The sequence below is a fragment of the Globicephala melas genome, chromosome 8 (genome assembly GCF_963455315.2).
Source record: "Globicephala melas chromosome 8, mGloMel1.2, whole genome shotgun sequence".
Taxonomy (NCBI): Eukaryota; Metazoa; Chordata; class Mammalia; order Artiodactyla; family Delphinidae; genus Globicephala; species Globicephala melas.
The window spans coordinates 51,268,099-51,286,726 of record NC_083321.1 but is presented as its reverse complement, the minus strand read 5'-3'; the positions used below and the strand labels follow the sequence as shown (position 1 = coordinate 51,286,726).

The window sequence follows — 18,628 nt, the reverse complement described above, 5'->3', positions numbered from 1 at the left end:
TCATGAGCTCCAATTTGTCTATGTTTTCTTTTTTTTTTAATTAATTAATTTATTTTTGGCTGCGTTGGGTCTTCATTGCTGCGTACGGGCTTTCTCTAGTTGTGGTGAGCGGGGGCTACTCTTCGTTTTGGTGCACGGGCTTCTCACTGCGGTGGCTTCTCTTGTTGCAGAACACAGGCTCTAGGCACATGGGTTTCAGTAGTTGTGGCACGCAGGCTCAGTAGTTGTGGCTCGTGGGCTCTAGAGCGCAGGCTCAGTAGTTGTGGCGCACGGACTTACTTGCTCTGTGGCATGTGGGATCTTCCCGGACCAGGGCTCGAACCCGTGTCCCCTGCATTGGCAGGTGGATTCTTAACCACCGCGCCACCAGGGAAGTCCCTGTCTATGTTTTCTTTTGTTGCCTGTGCCTTCGGTATCACATTTAAGAAATCATTGCCAAATATAATGGTATGAAGCTTTTATCCTGTGTTTTCTTCTAAGAGTTTTATAGGTTTTTTGGGTTTGTGGGGTTTTTTTTGGTCACGAGGCATGAGGAATTTCCCCAACCAGGGATCAAACCCATGCCCCCTGCATTAGAAGTGCAGAGTCTTAACCACTGGACTACCAGGGAAGTCCATATAGTTCTCTAGATCTTATATTTAGGTCTTTGATCCATTTTGAGTTAATTTGTGTGTATGATGTTAGGTAAGGATCCAAGTTCTCTCTAAAATAAATAAATTTTTAAGAGCTAAAGAAAACCCCTTCCTAAAATAGAGCTTTGCCTTTGAGAGCAAAAAACAATGAATAATCTATTTTTGCAGAGGGGGTGGGGATCTCTTGAGTATTCAAGTATACATCTCAATTCATGTCAATGGAATGAGTATGAACCTCGTAACAAAAACCAAAGTTAGAATCCCCGTTCTGATACTTATTAGCTATGTGACATGGGTCAAATTCTTGGTCTCCTTAAGCCTCAGTTTATTTACCTATAAAACATGGGTAATAATTTGACAGCAAAAATCCACAGCTTTGTCAACTAAAAGTGGTAAACTTTGTAGGAAACAAACTGGATTCCTCATGCATTGTTGGTGGAAATGTAAGATGGTAGAGTCACTTTGGAAATTTTTGAATTTTTTAAAATATTAAATATATATTTACCATCTGATCCAGCCATCCTACTTTTAGGTATTTACCTAAGAGAAATGAAATCATATGTCCACACAAAGATTTGTACGTGAATGTCAATAACAGCATTATTCATAATAGCTCCAAACTGGAAATATGTAATCCAAATGCCCATCAACTGGTGAGTACACAAACAAAATGTTCTATATCACTGTGATGGAACACTACTCAGCAATAAAACAGGACCAGACTGCTGATTCATGCATCAACAGGGATGAACCTCAAAAAACATTATGTTAAGTGAAAGAAGCCAGACACCAAAGACTACATTGCACTTATATGAAAATTTTAGAAAATGCAAAGCTGTAGAGACAGAAAGTAGTGGTCATCCAGGGCTGAGGTGAGAGAAGGAAATGACTGCAAACAGACACAACACAACTTTTGGGGGTGATGGAAGTATTTTAAAACTGGATTGTGGGGCTTCCCTGGTGGTGCAGTGGTTGGGAGTCCGCCTGTCAATGCGGGGGACACGGGTTCGTGCCCCGGTCCGGGAGGATCCCACATGCCGTGGAGCGGCTGGGCCCGTGGGCCATGGACGCTGGACCTGCGCGTCCAGAGCCTGTGCTCCTCAGCGGGAGAGGCCACAACAGTGAGAGGCCCGTGTACCGCAAAAAAAAAAAAAAAAACAAAAAAAAACTGGATTGTGGTCATTATTGCACAACTGTATAAATTTACTAAGAATTAATTAAATCATACACTTAGCAATGAGTGAATTGTATGGTATTTAAGTTGTACCTCAATAAGGCTATTAAGAGTGCAAAAGGTTATGACAGTTCATGGCAGTACTACTGTAATAGACAAAAAGTGGACACAACTGGAATGTCCCATCAACAGTAGAGTGAATACGCTGGATATACTCATACAGTAGAGACTATACAGCAACGATAATTAAAGATCTACAACTTCATGTAACTTGGCTGAATCTCACAAATTTAATGTTGAGTGAAAGACAGAAAATAGTACAATTCCATGTATATGATGTTTAAGAACAGGCAAAACAAATATTTGATGTTAAAAATCAGTATAGGGGGGCTTCCCTGGTGGCGCAGTGGTTGGGAGTCCGCCTGCCGACGCAGGGGACGCGGGTTCGTGCCCCGGTCCGGGAGGATCCCGCGTGCCGTGGAGCGGCTGGGCCCGTGAGCCATGGCCGCTGAGCCTGTGTGTCTGGAGCCTGTGCTCTGCAACGGGAGAGGCCACAACAGCGAGAGGCCCGCATACCGCAAAAAAAAAAAAGATCCTGCATGCCACAACTAAAATCTGATGCAGCCAAATAAATAAATAAATATATTTTTAAAAATCAGTACAGTAGTTATTCTCTGGGAAAATAGTGACTGAGAAGGGACATGAGAGGTTGTTTCTGCGGTGTTAATAATGTTTCTTTTTAAAATTTTTTAGCTTTATTGAAGAATAATTCACAAATAATGTTCATGTTTCTTGATGAGTGCAAATTATATAGAGGCATTCACTATATGAGAGTTTATCAAGCTGTACACTTACGATTTGTGCACTGTTTAATATGTATGTTATACTTCTATAAAAATTTTACTTAAAAGTGCACTCAGGGCTTCCCTGGTGGCGCAGTGGTTAAGAATCCACTTGCCAATGCAGGGGACTGGGTTCAAGCCCTGGTCGGGGAAGATCCCACATGCCCGGAGCAACTAAGTCCGTGCGCCACAACTACTGAGCCTGTGCTCTAGAGCCCATGAGCCACAACTAATGAAGCCTGCACGCTTAGAGCCCGTGCTCTGCAACAAAGAGTAGCCCCCGCTCACTGCAACTAGAGAAAGCATGTGCACAGTAACAAAGACACAACTCAGCCACAAATAAATAAAAGAAAATAGATAAATAGAAAAAAAAAGTGCACGCAACTTGAAGAAGGGACCACTGGTTATCTCCAAGAAGTGTGTGTGTGTGTGTCTGTAGGGATGATGAGAGGTGCTAGCCACGTAAAGATCTGAGGAAAAGTGTTCCAGGAAAAGGGAACAAGCAGTCCACAGGTCCTATGGGAAGGAGCTTGGCATGTTCAAGAACAGAAAAAAAGACCTGTGTGGCTGGCGTAAAGTGAATGAAGAGATGAATGTGAGATCATTCATTTATTCATTCATCAGACATGTAAGAGTTGTGCCAGAAGCTGACATGTCAGAGGACAGCCAACTGTCCAGAAAGTTTGGCAGAGAAAGAAAGGAGAAAAAATAGCCACTGTAAAAGGAGTAGGAAAGTCCTGAGGTTATCTTTTAATTTATACACACACACACACATACACACACAGAGTAGAAGAAAGGAAAGATTGAAGATAGGAGGAAAGGTCCTAGAGAAAACAGAAGAGCATAGAATAATGCGTGCAGGTAGGAGGGATCACTCTGGAAAGGATATGGTAAACCTAGAAATAAAAGAGTCACATAGGCAAGAATTTTGAAATGGAGAGAAGCAAAATGAAGGCATTCTCCAATCCTTTCATTGAAATTTGAGGAACAGTCACATATGAGAGTAGATTAGTGAACCTGCATAATTATTTACAAGAATGATGATTTTAATTTTAAAAGCTCTTTTTTCCTTAAAGTATAATTTAATGAAGAAACTGAGATTCTCTGATGCACCCCTGACACTCTTCTCTGCCGTGCTGAGCTGTATGGAGCCCTCACCACGGGGCAGCCGGGCATTCTAAAGTGTAAGGCACCAGGCCTCCTCCAGGCTCCCCACCAGCTGTCCCAGGGCCCTCGCACCATGGATAGGAAGTTCCACATCAGGCACAGCCACTCACGGAACAGGCTGCCCACCAACACGTGATAGGGTCTTGGAAATTCACAGAGGAAATATGCAAAGCAGATTGTCCTCTACATACCCACAGTCAGTTATGATACAGAAATATAACTTAAACACGTCAAGGAAGATTGAATGCAAATACTTTGAGGAACTATTACAGTCGAGATTATTTCACGCTGAATATTTACCATTTATTGGGTATTGTGGTAAAGGGTCTGAGGATAACACCATTATCATATTACGCTGAGATTATAGAGGACATTATGAACAATGAAAAAAGTTATGCTTTAGGAGTTCCCTGGTGGCCTAGTGGTTAGGATTGCGGGCTTTCACTGCTGTGGCCCAGGTTCAGTCCCTGGTCTGGGAACTAAAATCCCACAAGTCGCCTGGCGTGGCCAAAAAAAAAGTTATGCTTCATTGCCCAATTTTATTAGGGCTGACTATCTACGTTTTCTTGGCAATAAAAAGATAGCAGTACATTGATATTATGAATCAGTGTAGATCATCAAACTTTTTCTTTTTGAAATTTGAGGAATGGTCACATCTTCTACCAATAAAGCCAGTGGAAACTGCCAAAGAGGCATGGTGAGTGGTGTAGGCTGGTCAGAACTCAAAAATGACATAAAGATGTGCATTTTGCCTGAGAAATATACTCAACTCTCTGAATCCCTATATTACAATATGCTACATAGTTTATACAACAAAGGATTTATTTGAACGTGTCAATATCTGAATTTTATTCTCCTGAAGGTTTTGTAATGAACTGAGTTCAAGATGACTAGGTGATTACTTTGAAACTTTATATTTCTTTCAACAGATGAGCATACTAATGTTGCAGAGCTTGCAAATGTCCTTGAGATAGACATGTCACTGGCTAAGAATGTTTCCATGTATTGCTGCTTGGGCTCTGCCCCTAAGAAGAGACATAAGTAATAAATGTGCAGCAAGTACATTCGTCAAGGTGCAATGTTCCATCTGCAAAAAGATTTAAAAGGACTTTCCATCCACAAAAGATACTCTTTTTATTCGATATAAGATGGCAATGAAAGGGACTCCCCTCGTGGTCCAGTGGTAAAGAATCCACCTTCCAATGCAGGGGATGTGGGTTCAATCCCTGGTCGGGAAACTAAGATCCCACGTGCTGCAGGGCAACTAAACCCGCGCACCACAACTACTGAGCTCACGCGCTTCAACGAGAGAGCCCACGTGCCCTGGAGCCCGCGGGCCACAACTGGAGAGAGAAAACCTGCGCGCCACAACTAGAGAGAAGCCTGTGCGCTGCAACGGAAGATCCCATGTGCCGCAACTAAGACCTGATGCAACCAAAATAAACCAAAATAAATTAATTAATTAAATTTAATTAAAAAAAAAAAGATGGCAAGGAAAGTAGGAGTCCTGAAAAGAAGTTTTGTCAGCTCTGGTACTGATAGAAATAGTCAAAATCCAGCTGACACAGCCAGTATAAGCAATTTGGATCTGCCTACAGGACTCACAAAGCATATTGCTTGCCTATTTGACTCAACACTTTCCTTTGTAATGATGAGAAATCCTGTATCAAAAGTTGGCAGACTTTCACATAAGTCTCTGGACAGCTTCCTTACAGAATTAGAAAAGGTTCAAAACACTGATGAAGAAAAAGTGCAGATTGCAGAGATATTTTGATCAGGCACTCACTCTGAGAAACACCACACTGTCTCTGTATAATAATGATACAGTCACACAACTACATAGCCAGAACAATCATTTATGGTTTTCTTCTGGATCTTTTAAAAGGTGTGAGAGCCTTCTTGATTCGGACCCTGTGACTTGCAGCAGAGTTCTAAACAAAATTACACATGGCTTGTTTCCATGGCTCCTCTCATTTATGAATACAGCCCATCAGCAATAGTACTCCTCAGAATATTAGACCAGTTATCCAGAAGCCACTGCTCAGAAGTCAGATCCCTATTTCTTTTACTGACCAAAGGTAGGAGACTTCAAAAACCATCAGATATATTTCAGAGCTAATACTGAGTATTAATAATGTTTTGGAGTCATAATCCTGAAGTAATTCCTACTTCAGATTAGCTCAGATGTTAAATGATGGGATGAGAAAAACCTTTTCCATTTGATTAAAACAGAACTATAAGGAAAGTTTGCTGTATCAATATGGATGTTCACAAAACACTGCATATATTAAGGAATAAAGTGGGCTTGCAGGGATTTCTGTGAATGTGTCACCATATCTAAGCTTCTAGTCAACGTGTAAACAGAAAACCTGGTGATGCTTCTGATGAGAAAGGAGAACCTGATTTACCGTATTTAACTTCTGGCTCAGAGCAAATGAAGAATCCTGTGAAATGGTCATTGAGGAAGCAACAACAGATTCAACAACAAAACACAACTCTGATGTTGCCACAGCAGACGTGACTGGCTTTCTCTTAAGCTGTGCTTTGAAATTCCACTATTTAGCTCTGAATTAAATGAGAAGTTTGTAGGAAAACTGCTACATACAACTTTTGCAGAGAAGAAAGCCATCAAAGACTCTGACATTGCAGCATAAAATTCTCTCTACATGTCCTTAACTTTGCTCACTCATTCAGGGAAGGTGCTTCAACACTGGATATACACACTGAGGCCAACTTTTTCAAGTCCACTTTACCATCTTATGCTGATACGGGAGTTCTACTTCTTGTAAATTAGAGATGCCATCGTATCAGAATGGTTTAGAGTGTCACCTTCCTCACTTCTCACTGCTAATCTTCATTTGCAGTAATTTAGTTACACCATTTGTTATTCACACTTGGTGTCTTTTTTTCTTTCTTAAAGTGAGCTTTATAGTGCCAGTCAAAAAAACTATTCTGCTGGTGCAATATAACTTACACTTAATGATGTTAAAAGTGTGTTGTATTGATGTTTGGCAAACATTTAATTTTGTCTGGAGTCTTGCTCATTACAGCACATCCTAATGCAACAAAAAGCTCCTTTTTTTTTTTTTAATTGATCCCTAGGTTGTTTGTTTCTTTTTAACAAAGAACTTTTTAGCAATCAGCACTGTACTTTTATTTTAAGGCAAATCTACACTTCTGGGTGTTTTTTGTTTTGTTTTCGTTTTTTAGGGGTTTTTTGGCCACAGCAAGCAGCATGTGGTATCTTAGTTCCCCGACCAGGGATTGAACCCAATCTCCCAGCATTGGAAGCACAGAGTCTTTTTTTTTTTTTAATTGGGGTATAATTGTTTTACAATGTTGTGTTAGTTTCTACTGTACAGCGAAATGGAGTTCCCTGTGCTATACAGCAGGTTCTCATTAGTTACTTATTTTATACATATTAGTTAGTGTATATATGTCAATCCCAATCTCCCAATTCAGCCCACCTTCCCTTTCCCCCACTTGGTGTCCATATACTCGTTCTCTACATCTGTGTCTCTATTTCTGCCTTGCAAACCGGTTCATCTGTACCATTTTTCTAGATTCCACATATATGCATTAATATATAACATTTGTTTTTCTCTTTCTGACTTACTTCACTCTGTATGACAGTCTCCAGGTCCATCCACGTCTCTACAAATGACCCAATTTTGTTCCTTTCTATGGCTGAGTAATATTCCATTATATATATGTACCACATCTTCTTTATCCGTTCGTCTGTCGATGGTCATTTAGGTTGCTTCCATGACCAGGCTATTGTAAATAATGCTGCAATGAACATTGAGATGCATGTGTCTTTTTTTTTCTTTAATTAATTAATTTTATTTATTATTTATCTTTGGCTGCATTGGGTCTTCATTGCTGCCCGCAGGCTTTCTCTAGTTGTGGCAAGTGGGAGCTACTCTTCCTTGTGGTGCGTGGGCTTCTCATTGCAGTGGCTTCTCTTGATGTGGAGCACGGGGTCTAGGCACGTGGGCTTCAGTAGTTGTGGCACTTGGGCTCAGTAGTTGTGGCTCACGGGCTCTAGAGCGCAGGCTCAGTAGTTGTGGCACACGGGCTTAGTTGCTCTGCAGCATGTGGGATTTTCCCAGACCAGGACTCGAACCTGTGTCCCCTGCACTGGCAGGTGGATTCTTAACCACTGCGCCACCAGGGAAGCCCCCAATTTAATATTTAAAATGCAGGGTTTCTTACTTGACAACAAAGATTCATTAAAGAATTTAATCCAGTTTTGTTGTTGCAAATGTTCAAAGTAATTCTACCTAGTTTTGGGTGGCCATTTCCCCCACCTTTTTTTTTTTTTTTTAAGAAATCAAGAAAGAGAAGAACAAACAACAAGAAGTCATGGACTGGGGTGGTGGACTGGGGTGGGGGGGTCAGGGAGGTGTGGGTGGGTGTGGGGCTTCCCTAGTGGCGCAGTGGTTAAGAATCCGCCTGCCATTGCAGGGGACACAGGTTCGAGCCCTGGTCCGGGAAGAGCCACATACCGCGGAGCAACTAAGCCCGTGCACCACAACTACTGAGCCTGGCTCTAGAGCCCGCGAGCCACAACTACTGAAGTCCCCGTGCCTAGAGCTTGTGCTCCGCAACAAGAGAAGCCACCAAATGAGAAGCCCAGGAACTGCAATGAAGAGTAGCCCCCGCTCGCTGCAACTAGAGAAAGCCTGCGCACAGCAACGAAGACCCAACACAGCCAAAAATAAAATAAATAAATTTACAAAAAAAAAATCAGTGTCTTTCTTGTGTCTTTTTCATTTTCAGTGTTTCAAACAACGTTTTTAAAATTTTACAGTTCCAAAACTATAAGTACATATATATATTTTTTTTTTTCAGTGAACTAGATGTGAAACAGGTTTGTAAAATGCACTTATCTGTACCCATTGTGGACAAAGAATGTCTGCCTGCCGTATCAGTAAACAAAGGATGTTGAGACTATCAGTCCATCAGCCACTGCAGCCATCACCAATGGTGCACCCTAAGGGGATTCATGATGGAGAAAAACAGGATATAATTTTATTTAGCCCAGACCCTTGCATCTTCCCGTACACAGAAGAGTGCTAAATTCATTAACTTGAGATATCTGGTTTTTCTTTAATTAGCAGTAATCTTTTGATGTTCAGCTACCTGGTGTTTTTGCAGAAACTCCTATATACCCTGGCTCCTCCCCTACCTCTTCAGAACAGTCCTTCAGAGGTATCTGAGAGGCTGTATCCTGGGCTTAAGGCCTCAGTAATGCCCCAAATAAAATATAATTCTCAACTTTTAGGTTGTGTGTTTTTTTCAGTTGACACCAAACATTCTTCACTTTCTCCATAAGACATCTTATGATTTGGATGAGCTGTACCTCTAAAAATCCAGAGGTAGAGTGTCTGTAGCAACACCCTGATCTGCCTGGCTCCATCCTAAGGAAAAGAGAATTTAACAGGACTTCTAAAGAAATCCATGTTGAATCCTGGTGATATCTACTTCTCTTTTTAGTATCCACACATCATCCTTTTAACAGTCCCTTGAATTTTGCTAGGTATATAGTCTTTGAAATCCAGATTCTTCCCTGTTTTGGCAATCAGGGCAACACATTTATTTCCAAGCCTTTGTTTTACTCTATTTTTCATGTCTCCTCAGAGATCACCGACCAGTTCAGTAGTCTCACCACAAACTTGCTGAGTATCCTGGGAATCCGTTCATCACAGCCAAAGACAGAAGCTTACATGCAAAAGCTAGGCCAGCAATGGATGGGAGACTCCACAGTGCCAGAAATAAATTTGTGGCTGGATTTCTCAGTTTCCACTTTGTTTCTGCCAGGATCATATGCTCAGTGTGTTTTTTTCTTTTCTGCTATAATTATCCAGTCCCATTCCAGCTATAGTCTCCTGGCTGACAATTCCTTCTGCTTGTGGACAAAAAATACACACACTGAGCTGATTAACCAGGGCTTAAGTCATGGCACACCATTCCTAACCGTGTTACATTAGGCAGATGATTTAACCTCTTTGGCACGCATCTGTAGGTCAGAGGTTAATACCAGCCTCACAGGGTTATGTGAAGTATCCACACTGAACCTGAACATAGTAACTGCACTCACTAAATGTTCATCTTCCCAGATCCTCCCATTACACTTCCCAAGGGCACTTTCAACAGCAGCCCAAACAGCATGCATTGAGCCTCTACTATATGTCAACTGAAGAAAAACACACGACCTAAAAGTAGCGAGTTAAGTTTTATTTGGGGATCTTACTGAAGACAATAACCCAGGAGACGGCCTCTCAGATAGCTTTGAGGAACTGCTCAGAAGAGGTAAGAGAGAAGCCAGGATAAATAGGAGTTTTTTGCTGGAAAAAAAATGTAGTTGAACATCAAAAGATTACTGTCAACCACAAAGAACAGACATTCAAATTAATGATTTTAGTGCTTTTCTGTATATGGGAAGATGCAAGAATCTGGGTTCATTTAAATTATTCCTTAGGTATGCAACTTAACTATCTAGGGACAATAGAATCCAAAGCACAGAATACTTCCTGTTTTTCTCCATCCTGAATTCCTTTCAGGGCTCACGTGGGTGGAAGGCTGCCGTGACTAATGGCCAGATCCTTATGGACCTGGAATGGTGGGCAACATTCTTTGTTTACCAGAATGGCAGGCAACGGTCCCTGTCCACATCTGAAGCGGGTCTTAGAGGGTTGTGATACTAAAAATATAGGAAATAGCTTCCTGCTCTAGAAGAGCTTACAATGTAGTCAACGATATGGCTTCCACGACCTCCACGAATTCTTACAACAGTCCCAGACAGCCGACAAGACTGAAAAGAGGTAGAGGGAGTCAGAAGGTACACAAAAGTAGGGACATAGAGTCCAAGGGCGAACACAGACTATCTGCTTCTACACTCCACGTGCACGTGTTTGTCCGGCCACAGGACAAAATTACCGGTTGTTTACGTGTCTGTCACCCCCATAAGACCACCAACAACCTGAGGGCGACCCAGTCCCGGTTCACCTACCATCCCTTTCTCATGCCGGGGCCTAGACACGGAGCAGGTCCACGCCCTGTTCTGCCTTCTCACTCGAGGGCCTCCTGACCATTGGCTCTTCTGTAAGTGGGGGCGGAGCGTCACGCTCCGTGACCCCTCCCCGTCCTGAAGTCCCCGAGGAGCCCAGGACAGGACCCGGAGGCAGCGGGAAACCCAGCCGCACCCAACGGCTGTTGGCGGTGATCGGCCACCTGCTGCTGCAGCCCAGATTGGCTCCTTCCTCTGGCCCCACGGCTCCCTTAACCAATCACCAGCGAGGCCGGTAGGGAGGCCCCGCCCCGCGGGGTCCCGCGCTGGCACCTGGGGAGAGCGGGCGGTCTGCGGAATCACGGGCGGCTGAGTTGGTACCAGCGGACTGCGTCCCTGAAAGGAGAGAGTGCTCTTCTACCCGAGCCTCTGGGCGCTGTTAAAAGGAGCCCTGGGCTTCCCTGGTGGCGCAGTGGTTGAGAATCTGCCTGCCAATGCAAGGGACACGGGTTCGAGCCCTGGTCTGGGGAGATCCCACATGCCGCGGAGCAACTGTGCCCGTGAGCCACAATTACTGAGCCTGCGCATCTGGAGCCTGTGCTCCGCAACAACAGAGGCCGCGATAGTGAGAGGCTTGCGCACCACGATGAAGAGTGACCCCCGCTTGCCACAACTAGAGAAAGCCCATGCACAGAAACGAAGACCCAACACAGCCATAAATAAATAAATAAATACATTAAAAAAAAAAAAAAGAGCCCTGGCTAGGGGCCAGAGGCGTGTACGACCCTGGGCAGCCTCTGCTTCTTTCCGGGAGTCAGTCTTGCCATCTTTACGATGAAGTTGGCGCGGCGAGGGGTAACCCTATGGGGAAACGAAGGGGCAGATGCTGGGATCGGCTCCCGAAAATGGAAGTGGAGAAAGGCGCGGAGAAAACCCTGGGCGTGGCGGTCTCTGCGGAAATGCTGCAACTAAAGGGCCGCCTCCCAGCCCTCGGAGACCGCAGGTCCCGCCCCCGCCCAGCCGGCCGCTCCCCATAGATCGAGGTCGCGCCGCACCCTCTGCCTGCCTCTCTGCAAACCCGGCCGGCCGCGCCTTTGGGTCGAGTACAGTCTGCTCTCCGTGGATGCGCGCTCCGCCCGCCGACTGACATATCTGCCAGTACTTGATTGTTCTCCCTGCGGCCCGGTGAGCCCGGCCCCGGCCCGCCCCAGCCCTGCGCCCGCTATATCTGCCCTACTCCCGCTACCCCGGCGGAAGGGACCCGCGCGCCACCTTCAATTTCACTCCTCACCTCCCACCCTATTTTGTATTTTACCTTTTTTTGTTTTTCTTTATCTCTCTTCTTTCACTCTTTTCATGTCTTGCTTTTGCTCTTTACCTCTCGCGTTCAAATGGCTGTAATATAAGCCTTCACCCTTCCACTTCCTCTCCTCGGCCGGGGTGGGGGACCTTCACCGAAGACCAGAATGACCTCTGCCACTCCAGGCGGCCCCAGGCCATTCCTGGGGCTCTTTCTGCTGGCAGGAGGCTTTGAGCTCCTTGATGCAGCCTCAGCAGGGCCCGCTCCAGCCCCTCTAACCTCCTCGCAGCCCCGCTCTGGTTCCTAGTTGACTCAGCGAGTCTCTGACCCATCATGACTCCCCCACCACCGCCCCACTCCTGCTCACCAGAGTCTGCTGTGTTGCGGGACGCTTCTCCAGAATATTGAGTTCCACTAAAGGAGAAATCTGCAACAGAGCAATGTGTGATACTAAGAGAGCAGACGGGGGAGGGAGGACTCCTGGGTTCATCCTCTCCTCCAGTGTGTCCCCCTCCTCCAGTGTGTGCACTTAATTAGTCCCCAGCTGCCCTGTGGGAAATGGACCCTGTGCCCTACCCTCACACCCCCCTGATAAGGATTGAGTGGGCTTATGTGCCTTGAACAGATGGCCCTTTCCTTGCTGGGGTGTGGTCCTTTAAGGTCCATTTCCCTTTCTAAACTCTCCTCCTTTGCCCTCACCTGCAGGACACATAGTATGACCATTAGGTGTTTCATCTCCCAGCCATTTTCTATGGAAAACCAAAGGGATCAGGCCATGATAGCCACTGGCAGCTTTGAAGAATGGGATGCCTTTAGAGAAGCTTGATCTTGAAGGCCTCAGCGTGAGATCTAACAGAGCCAGGTAAGAGTCCATTCTAAGGGAGGGGTCTTCTACTGCCTCAGCCCTGTGGTCTGGGGGCAGGTTTAGCAGGACATTAATACAAATAACTAGCACCACCGTCCCAGTAAAGTCACTCTTAGCGTTCACAAAGCACTTAAGGGCCAGAGCCCTTAAGCTGACCTGACAATCCAAGGATGGTAATCCCCATTTTACAAAGGAGGATATTGAGGCCCAGGTGGGACAGTGATTAGCCCCAGGTCACCCTAGGAGTCAGCAGCAGAGTTAGGACAGGACCCTGTTGTTCTAACTACATATTGTTGACTCAAACTTTTGACTATCCTTAAGATTGCAGTTGGTAATCAGGTGAAACTGGTTATTTGCTGGGGATTGTAATATATTATTAACTCTTTCTCGTTAGGCCTGAGTTTAATCTTCTTAGTATGGTCTTTAGCACGGAGACCTTTGCCTTCATACCCATGCCTCTGAAGGACCTGACTTATGGCAACCCCAAGGCAACATTCAAAATGGCAACTTAGCCTTTGCACTTGTCTCTGAGGTGGGCAGGGCCTGGGCCTTATTCTTCTCTGGCCCTCACAACACGTTGCAACCCAGATCAAGGTCAGGACATGATTGACTCATGTCATCATGTCTCTGATGCCCAGAGAAGGGAATGCCGTTTGCCTGAACCTTCTCAGAACTGTCACATTGTCATGAGAGAACTTCGGTGTTGGACCTCCTCGTGAAAGGCCCGGGGCTGAGAAAACAGCAGGAAAGAAATGAGCTGGGCACAGTGCAAAGCAAATAGCATAAGCTTTGGAGCCTGCAGACAGGACGCTTACTAAGTTCCCTGTTCTGAAACATGGAAGTAAGGGCAGCCACCTCACAGGGCTGCACTGACAAGTAAGTGAGCTAGTAGAATGTGCCAGGCAGAGTGGGGAGGAAAGGTGTGGGGCACTTCCTGGGGAACGAGGATGTCAGGGCAGGGACGCTAGGGGTTCTGGAACACCTTCACCAACCCCTTCTGCTGCTTGAGTGCCAGTCTTCACTGAGCCTCATGTGGGCCAGGCTCCAGGGAAGCATGAATAAGGCCAGGAACTGAGTGGTGAGTCGCCTTTAGACTTCCCTGTTGGCCCAGCCACCTGGGATGAGAAGCCCAGGAGGAAGAAACCTGGTGAGCATCTTGTTTCCATGGGTCTGTGTGTTCACGACTGACTGCCACCACGTCATTCCTCTGCTGGCCAGCGCTTTCCTCCCGGCCCCAGCAATGGGGGCAGCCCATTAGGTGAGGCTCAGAGCAGCCACTCCTATGTAGTGAAAGAAAGAAACTCAGGGGAGAGAAGCAGGTCACCCTCCTCCACTGGGGTGCTGGGCTCACTTCCTCCCAAGGCAGGGGAGGAAGGTGTTGTTGCAATTCTGAGAACAAAATGGAGGTTTTGGTTTCCTTTGTCACTATAGTTCTGACCTGCACTTCCGCATCCCCACCTCTCATGAAGATGTGGATCCCTCTATGTTATAGGAGGAGAGGAAACTGGCCAGAGAGGGAATAGTTTTCCCACCCCCCGGGGTGGGGGTGGGGGTGGGTAGAGCACCTTATGCACTTACTCTCAGCCCTGAGAATTGCTCAGTATCCTTCAAGGCCCAGCTAAATGCTACCTTTTCTAAGTCTTCTGATTACCCACCCTTTCTTCTCTCCCAGTGAAGTTGGATGTTCCCTCCTTTGCACTTTGAGACTATGTTCTGCAAGCCCCAAATGCAGCTTGAATCACCTGTCCATCCCATGCCAGACAATAAGCCCCCCTCTAGGGTAGATATTGTCTCCTGCGCCTCAGTGAGCCAGTGCCCAGCAAAGCAGACTCCTTGAAAGAGTGCCTCTAGAGAGCCCAAGCTGTGTGCGGGCTGGTGGGGAAGAGAATTAGACTGAATTGAAGGAGCTGAATAGGTCTTGTTCACTCCTTTTCTTCTAGACTTAGTTCAAGACCCATAGGAACCTCTCCTGCTTAAGACATCCAGGGCATAAGCCTGTGGGTTTGTGCCTGTCAGGTCTTGGTCTAGCTGAAACCTTTTCCCCACTTCTGTCTGCCCTTTAAACAGATCTGCAGCATCAGGAATGTGGGCTTCAGTGAAATTTCTGCACCCAGCAGACACAGGGCTGGGCCAGTGCCTGTGAGGTAGCACTAGGATAGCTGTGATCCAGACACTCCCTGTGGCAAAAGGGAGGACTTCTCAGGAATGAATTGCTTCTCCAGCCCCTGCTTGAGTGCCTGTGGAGCTCACTCCTATTTGCCCTCCAGGGGCAGCTCTGGGTCCTTGCTTAGGGAGGTGGTGCTATCAGGGAAAGTGGGGTGGGGTAGTGAGAAGGGGGGGTCTGGAGCTTCAGCTTCTGATGGACCTTCTCTCTCCTTGGCTTAGATTCCAGCAGAGTTCCTCTGTCTCGTCTTGTTGCTGATTGAAGGTGCCCCCTTCTTTTTTCTTCATCTCCTGGGAGGTAGCAGGAATTGGCATTATGGTTGGGTTCAAGGCCACAGATGTGCCCCCTACTGCCACTGTGAAGTTCCTGGGGGCTGGCACAGCTGCCTGCATTGCAGATCTCATCACCTTTCCCCTGGATACTGCTAAAGTCCGGCTGCAGGTGAGGAGATGAAGCCTGGGGTTCTGATGGTGGCTAGTCTGCTCCCTCTCCAAGACACAGACTCCTCAAGGGCCAGCGGGGTTTTTCGGCGCTGTAAATTTTAGAGCATAGGGATGGAAGGAGATGGGGAGGGCAACCACCTGCCTTGGCCTTGCAGATCCAAGGAGAAAGGCAGGGGCCAGTGCAGGCTGCGGCCAGTGCCCAGTACCGCGGGGTGCTGGGCACCATCCTGACCATGGTGCGCACCGAGGGCCCCCGCAGCCTCTACAAAGGGCTGGTCGCCGGCCTGCAGCGCCAGATGAGCTTTGCCTCCATCCGCATCGGCCTCTACGACTCTGTCAAGCAGTTCTACACCAAGGGCTCTGAGCGTGAGTGTGGAGCTGGGCCACAGGCCTCTTGGCCTCTTCTCAGTGATGGTTGATCCTCGTTCTTTTAGCTGCACAGTTCCTTTAGGCCCCAAGACCTCTAGGAGGAATTTCAGATCAGAGGAACTGAGAACTAGAAGGGTCCCTGATTCTTCTAATGATTCCTGAACACCTGGGCTGTGCCAGGCTCCAAGTAGGGCATCGTCTCATAACAGTCCTCACAACCACCTCGGGAGCAGGTGGTATCATCCCCGTGTTACAGAGGAAGAGGCTGAGGCTTGCTCGGGCAGGAGGGACTTGGCCAAGGGCACATAATGGGGAGCCAGAAAGAAAACACACTGAGGACTTGTGCCTCCAAGGCCAGCACTCTTCCATTCCACCTTCTCAGCATGCCATGCCCACCCTCCATTTTACACGTGAGGAAAATGAGAACCCAGATCAAAAGGTTGACTTTTCCCAAGATCACACGGCAGGGAGAAGTAGATCAGGGATGAGAACCCAAGTCCTATGAATCCCAGTCCTTGAGAAAAGCCACTTCTCTCGGAGCCTTTCATATTTGTCAAATGGAAATGATACTTGGGAATTCCCTGGCAGTCCAGTGGTTAGGACTTTCACTGCCAGGGCCCAGGTTTGATCCCTGGTCGGGAACTAAGATCCCAGAAGCCACACAGCGCTGCCAAAAAAAAAAAAAAAGGTTCTGATTTCTCGGGGCTGCTGAGTAGGTAAAATGAAGTGAATGAAAATGCTTCATGAAAGAAAGCATTACGTCTCATTTTGTCCTGCTCCTCGCTCTGTCCCAGTGCCCAGCACGTAGTAGACACTCCCAGTGATAGACTGTATGATGCAAAAAGTTCTTAGAGCAGGGCTAGTCTGTGTCTTATTACCGAAAGGTTACAGTGAAGACAGGAAATGACAGTGACGTGGTTTTGGTGAGGAGAGGTGGGAAATGAGTGTAAACCCAGCTGGCCACTGACCCCCATGGTTCTCCCACAGATGCCGGCATCGGGAGCCACCTCCTGGCAGGCAGCACCACAGGTGCCTTGGCTGTGGCCGTGGCCCAGCCAACGGATGTGGTAAAGGTCCGATTCCAGGCGCACGCCCAGGCTGGAGGTGGCCGGAGGTATCAAAGCACCATTGAGGCCTACAAGACCATTGCCCGAGAGGAAGGGTTTCGGGGACTCTGGAAAGGTGTGTACCAGGTGTTTTCCCTTCCGCATCCTCCTCTTCCCCTATTCCTTGGTCTCACATAGGCACCATTTCTTTCTGCAGGGACCTCTCCCAATGTCGCTCGTAATGCTGTTGTCAACTGTGCTGAGCTGGTGACCTACGACCTCATCAAGGACACTCTCCTGAAGGCCAACCTAATGACAGGTGAGTTAGGGTAGATGTTGCTGGGTCTCACCTTCCCCCAAACCAGGAGCCAGTGTGGGTCTGCCTGGAGACCACATCTTTTCATCCCATTTCCCCTTTGCTTATGGAGTGAGTTTCTCTTTCACTGAACTGAAGCCAACTGGGGTGAAGTTTCCACTCTGCACGTTGAGGCGCTGAGGCTAGATTGGCAAAGTGACTCTCAGAGACACTGGGAGAGGTCCCAGCTGCAGTCTCTGTGTCTCTAAAACCACGAGACCTTAGCTACTTAAATCATCTCTTTCCTTCTGGAATTATGGGGTGAGGAGTCCTGACTGCTTCCCCTGCTCCTCCTTCTTGGCAGATGACCTCCCTTGCCACTTCACTTCCGCTTTCGGGGCGGGCTTCTGCACCACCATCATCTCCTCCCCTGTCGACGTGGTCAAGACGAGATACATGAACTCTGCCCTATGCCAGTACCGCAGTGCTGGCCACTGCGCCCTCACCATGCTGCAGAAGGAGGGTCCCCAAGCCTTCTACAAAGGGTGAGCCTCTGATCCACCCCACCCAATTCTAGGCCTCCTGGCCGCCTGTACCTATCACACAGGTGGGAGAGAACCACCCAGAACTGAGTGGTTGCTGTGGCAACCACGTGTCAAACTATTTCTGATCCTGGTCCTGGCATTCTCGTGCTCTCAACTCCTTCCTATCAGAGTTGCTATCATGCCTACTTTGTGGGTGTTAAAATGGAGACTCACAGGGGACTCTTGCTCACAGGCCACAGCTCCATTCCCTGGGCCCTCCCAGCTTCCTTTGGGACAGAGCATCTGGGTTGGATTGGCTGCCAGGGCCCAGCAGGGTGAAAGAGATGACGTGTGTTTTCTCCCCTCTAGGTTCATGCCCTCCTTTCTCCGATTGGGTTCCTGGAACGTGGTGATGTTCGTCACCTATGAACAGCTAAAACGGGCCCTCGTGGCTGCCTGTGCTTCCCGGGATGCTCCCTTTTGAGCCTCCCCTGCTGATCACCTCTGGCTTTGGCTGCAGCCTGGACCTGCTTCCCTTTTCCTCCTCCCCTCATTCCCTTCCCTCTGCTCCCTTTCCCACCACCTCCCTTCCCTCTCCCCACATTTTCACCCCTCAGCTCCCCGTTGCCTCTCACAGTCCTGATGTAGTTGACCCCAGCTGACACTGTGGGAAGCCTGGACAAGCCAGCATCTCAAGCCCTCAGTCCCTTGAGAAGTTCAGCCTGACTCTTCGTCCTGCCTCCTGCCCCTGAGCCCGACTAGCACGTCACCCATAAAACAAGCTCAACCTTGGTG

General features: G+C 47.3%; 1 protein-coding gene, 1 long non-coding RNA gene and 2 pseudogenes across 2 annotated transcripts in view; 3 read left to right on the top strand and 1 right to left on the bottom strand.

The window, feature by feature from the left end:
- Positions 1-11,140, bottom strand: part of LOC132597685 (uncharacterized) — a 117,405-nt gene extending 106,265 nt beyond the window's left edge. The window contains exon 1 of the long non-coding RNA XR_011377628.1: positions 10,831-11,140. This is a non-coding gene — a long non-coding RNA (uncharacterized lncRNA). The remainder of the gene's footprint in view (positions 1-10,830) is intronic.
- LOC115841845 (protein FAM91A1 pseudogene) lies at positions 3,889-4,973 on the top strand (annotated as a pseudogene).
- LOC138842780 (protein FAM91A1 pseudogene) lies at positions 5,302-6,682 on the top strand (annotated as a pseudogene).
- A 526-nt stretch (positions 11,141-11,666) lies between the features above and the next one.
- UCP2 (uncoupling protein 2) lies at positions 11,667-18,624 on the top strand. The gene is made up of 8 exons (XM_030836121.3): positions 11,667-12,012; positions 12,833-12,989; positions 15,378-15,597; positions 15,755-15,965; positions 16,956-17,150; positions 17,232-17,333; positions 17,674-17,854; positions 18,203-18,624. Exons 3-8 carry the CDS (start codon positions 15,472-15,474, stop codon positions 18,315-18,317), a joined length of 930 nt encoding a protein of 309 aa, XP_030691981.1. The 5' UTR covers positions 11,667-12,012; positions 12,833-12,989; positions 15,378-15,471; the 3' UTR covers positions 18,318-18,624.
- Positions 18,625-18,628: the final 4 nt, after the last annotated feature.

What these genes read in the sequence shown, in the direction of transcription:
- UCP2 (XM_030836121.3), top strand. Translation starts at nt 15,472, where the DNA reads ATGGTTGGGTTCAAGGCCACAGATGTGCCCCCTACTGCCACTGTGAAG. An exon ending in GAAGGCCAACCTAATGACAG is followed by an intron (nt 17,334 to 17,673) that starts GTGAGTTAGGGT and finishes CCTTCTTGGCAG; the next exon opens with ATGACCTCCCTTGCCACTTC. An exon ending in CCCCAAGCCTTCTACAAAGG is followed by an intron (nt 17,855 to 18,202) that starts GTGAGCCTCTGA and finishes TCTCCCCTCTAG; the next exon opens with GTTCATGCCCTCCTTTCTCC.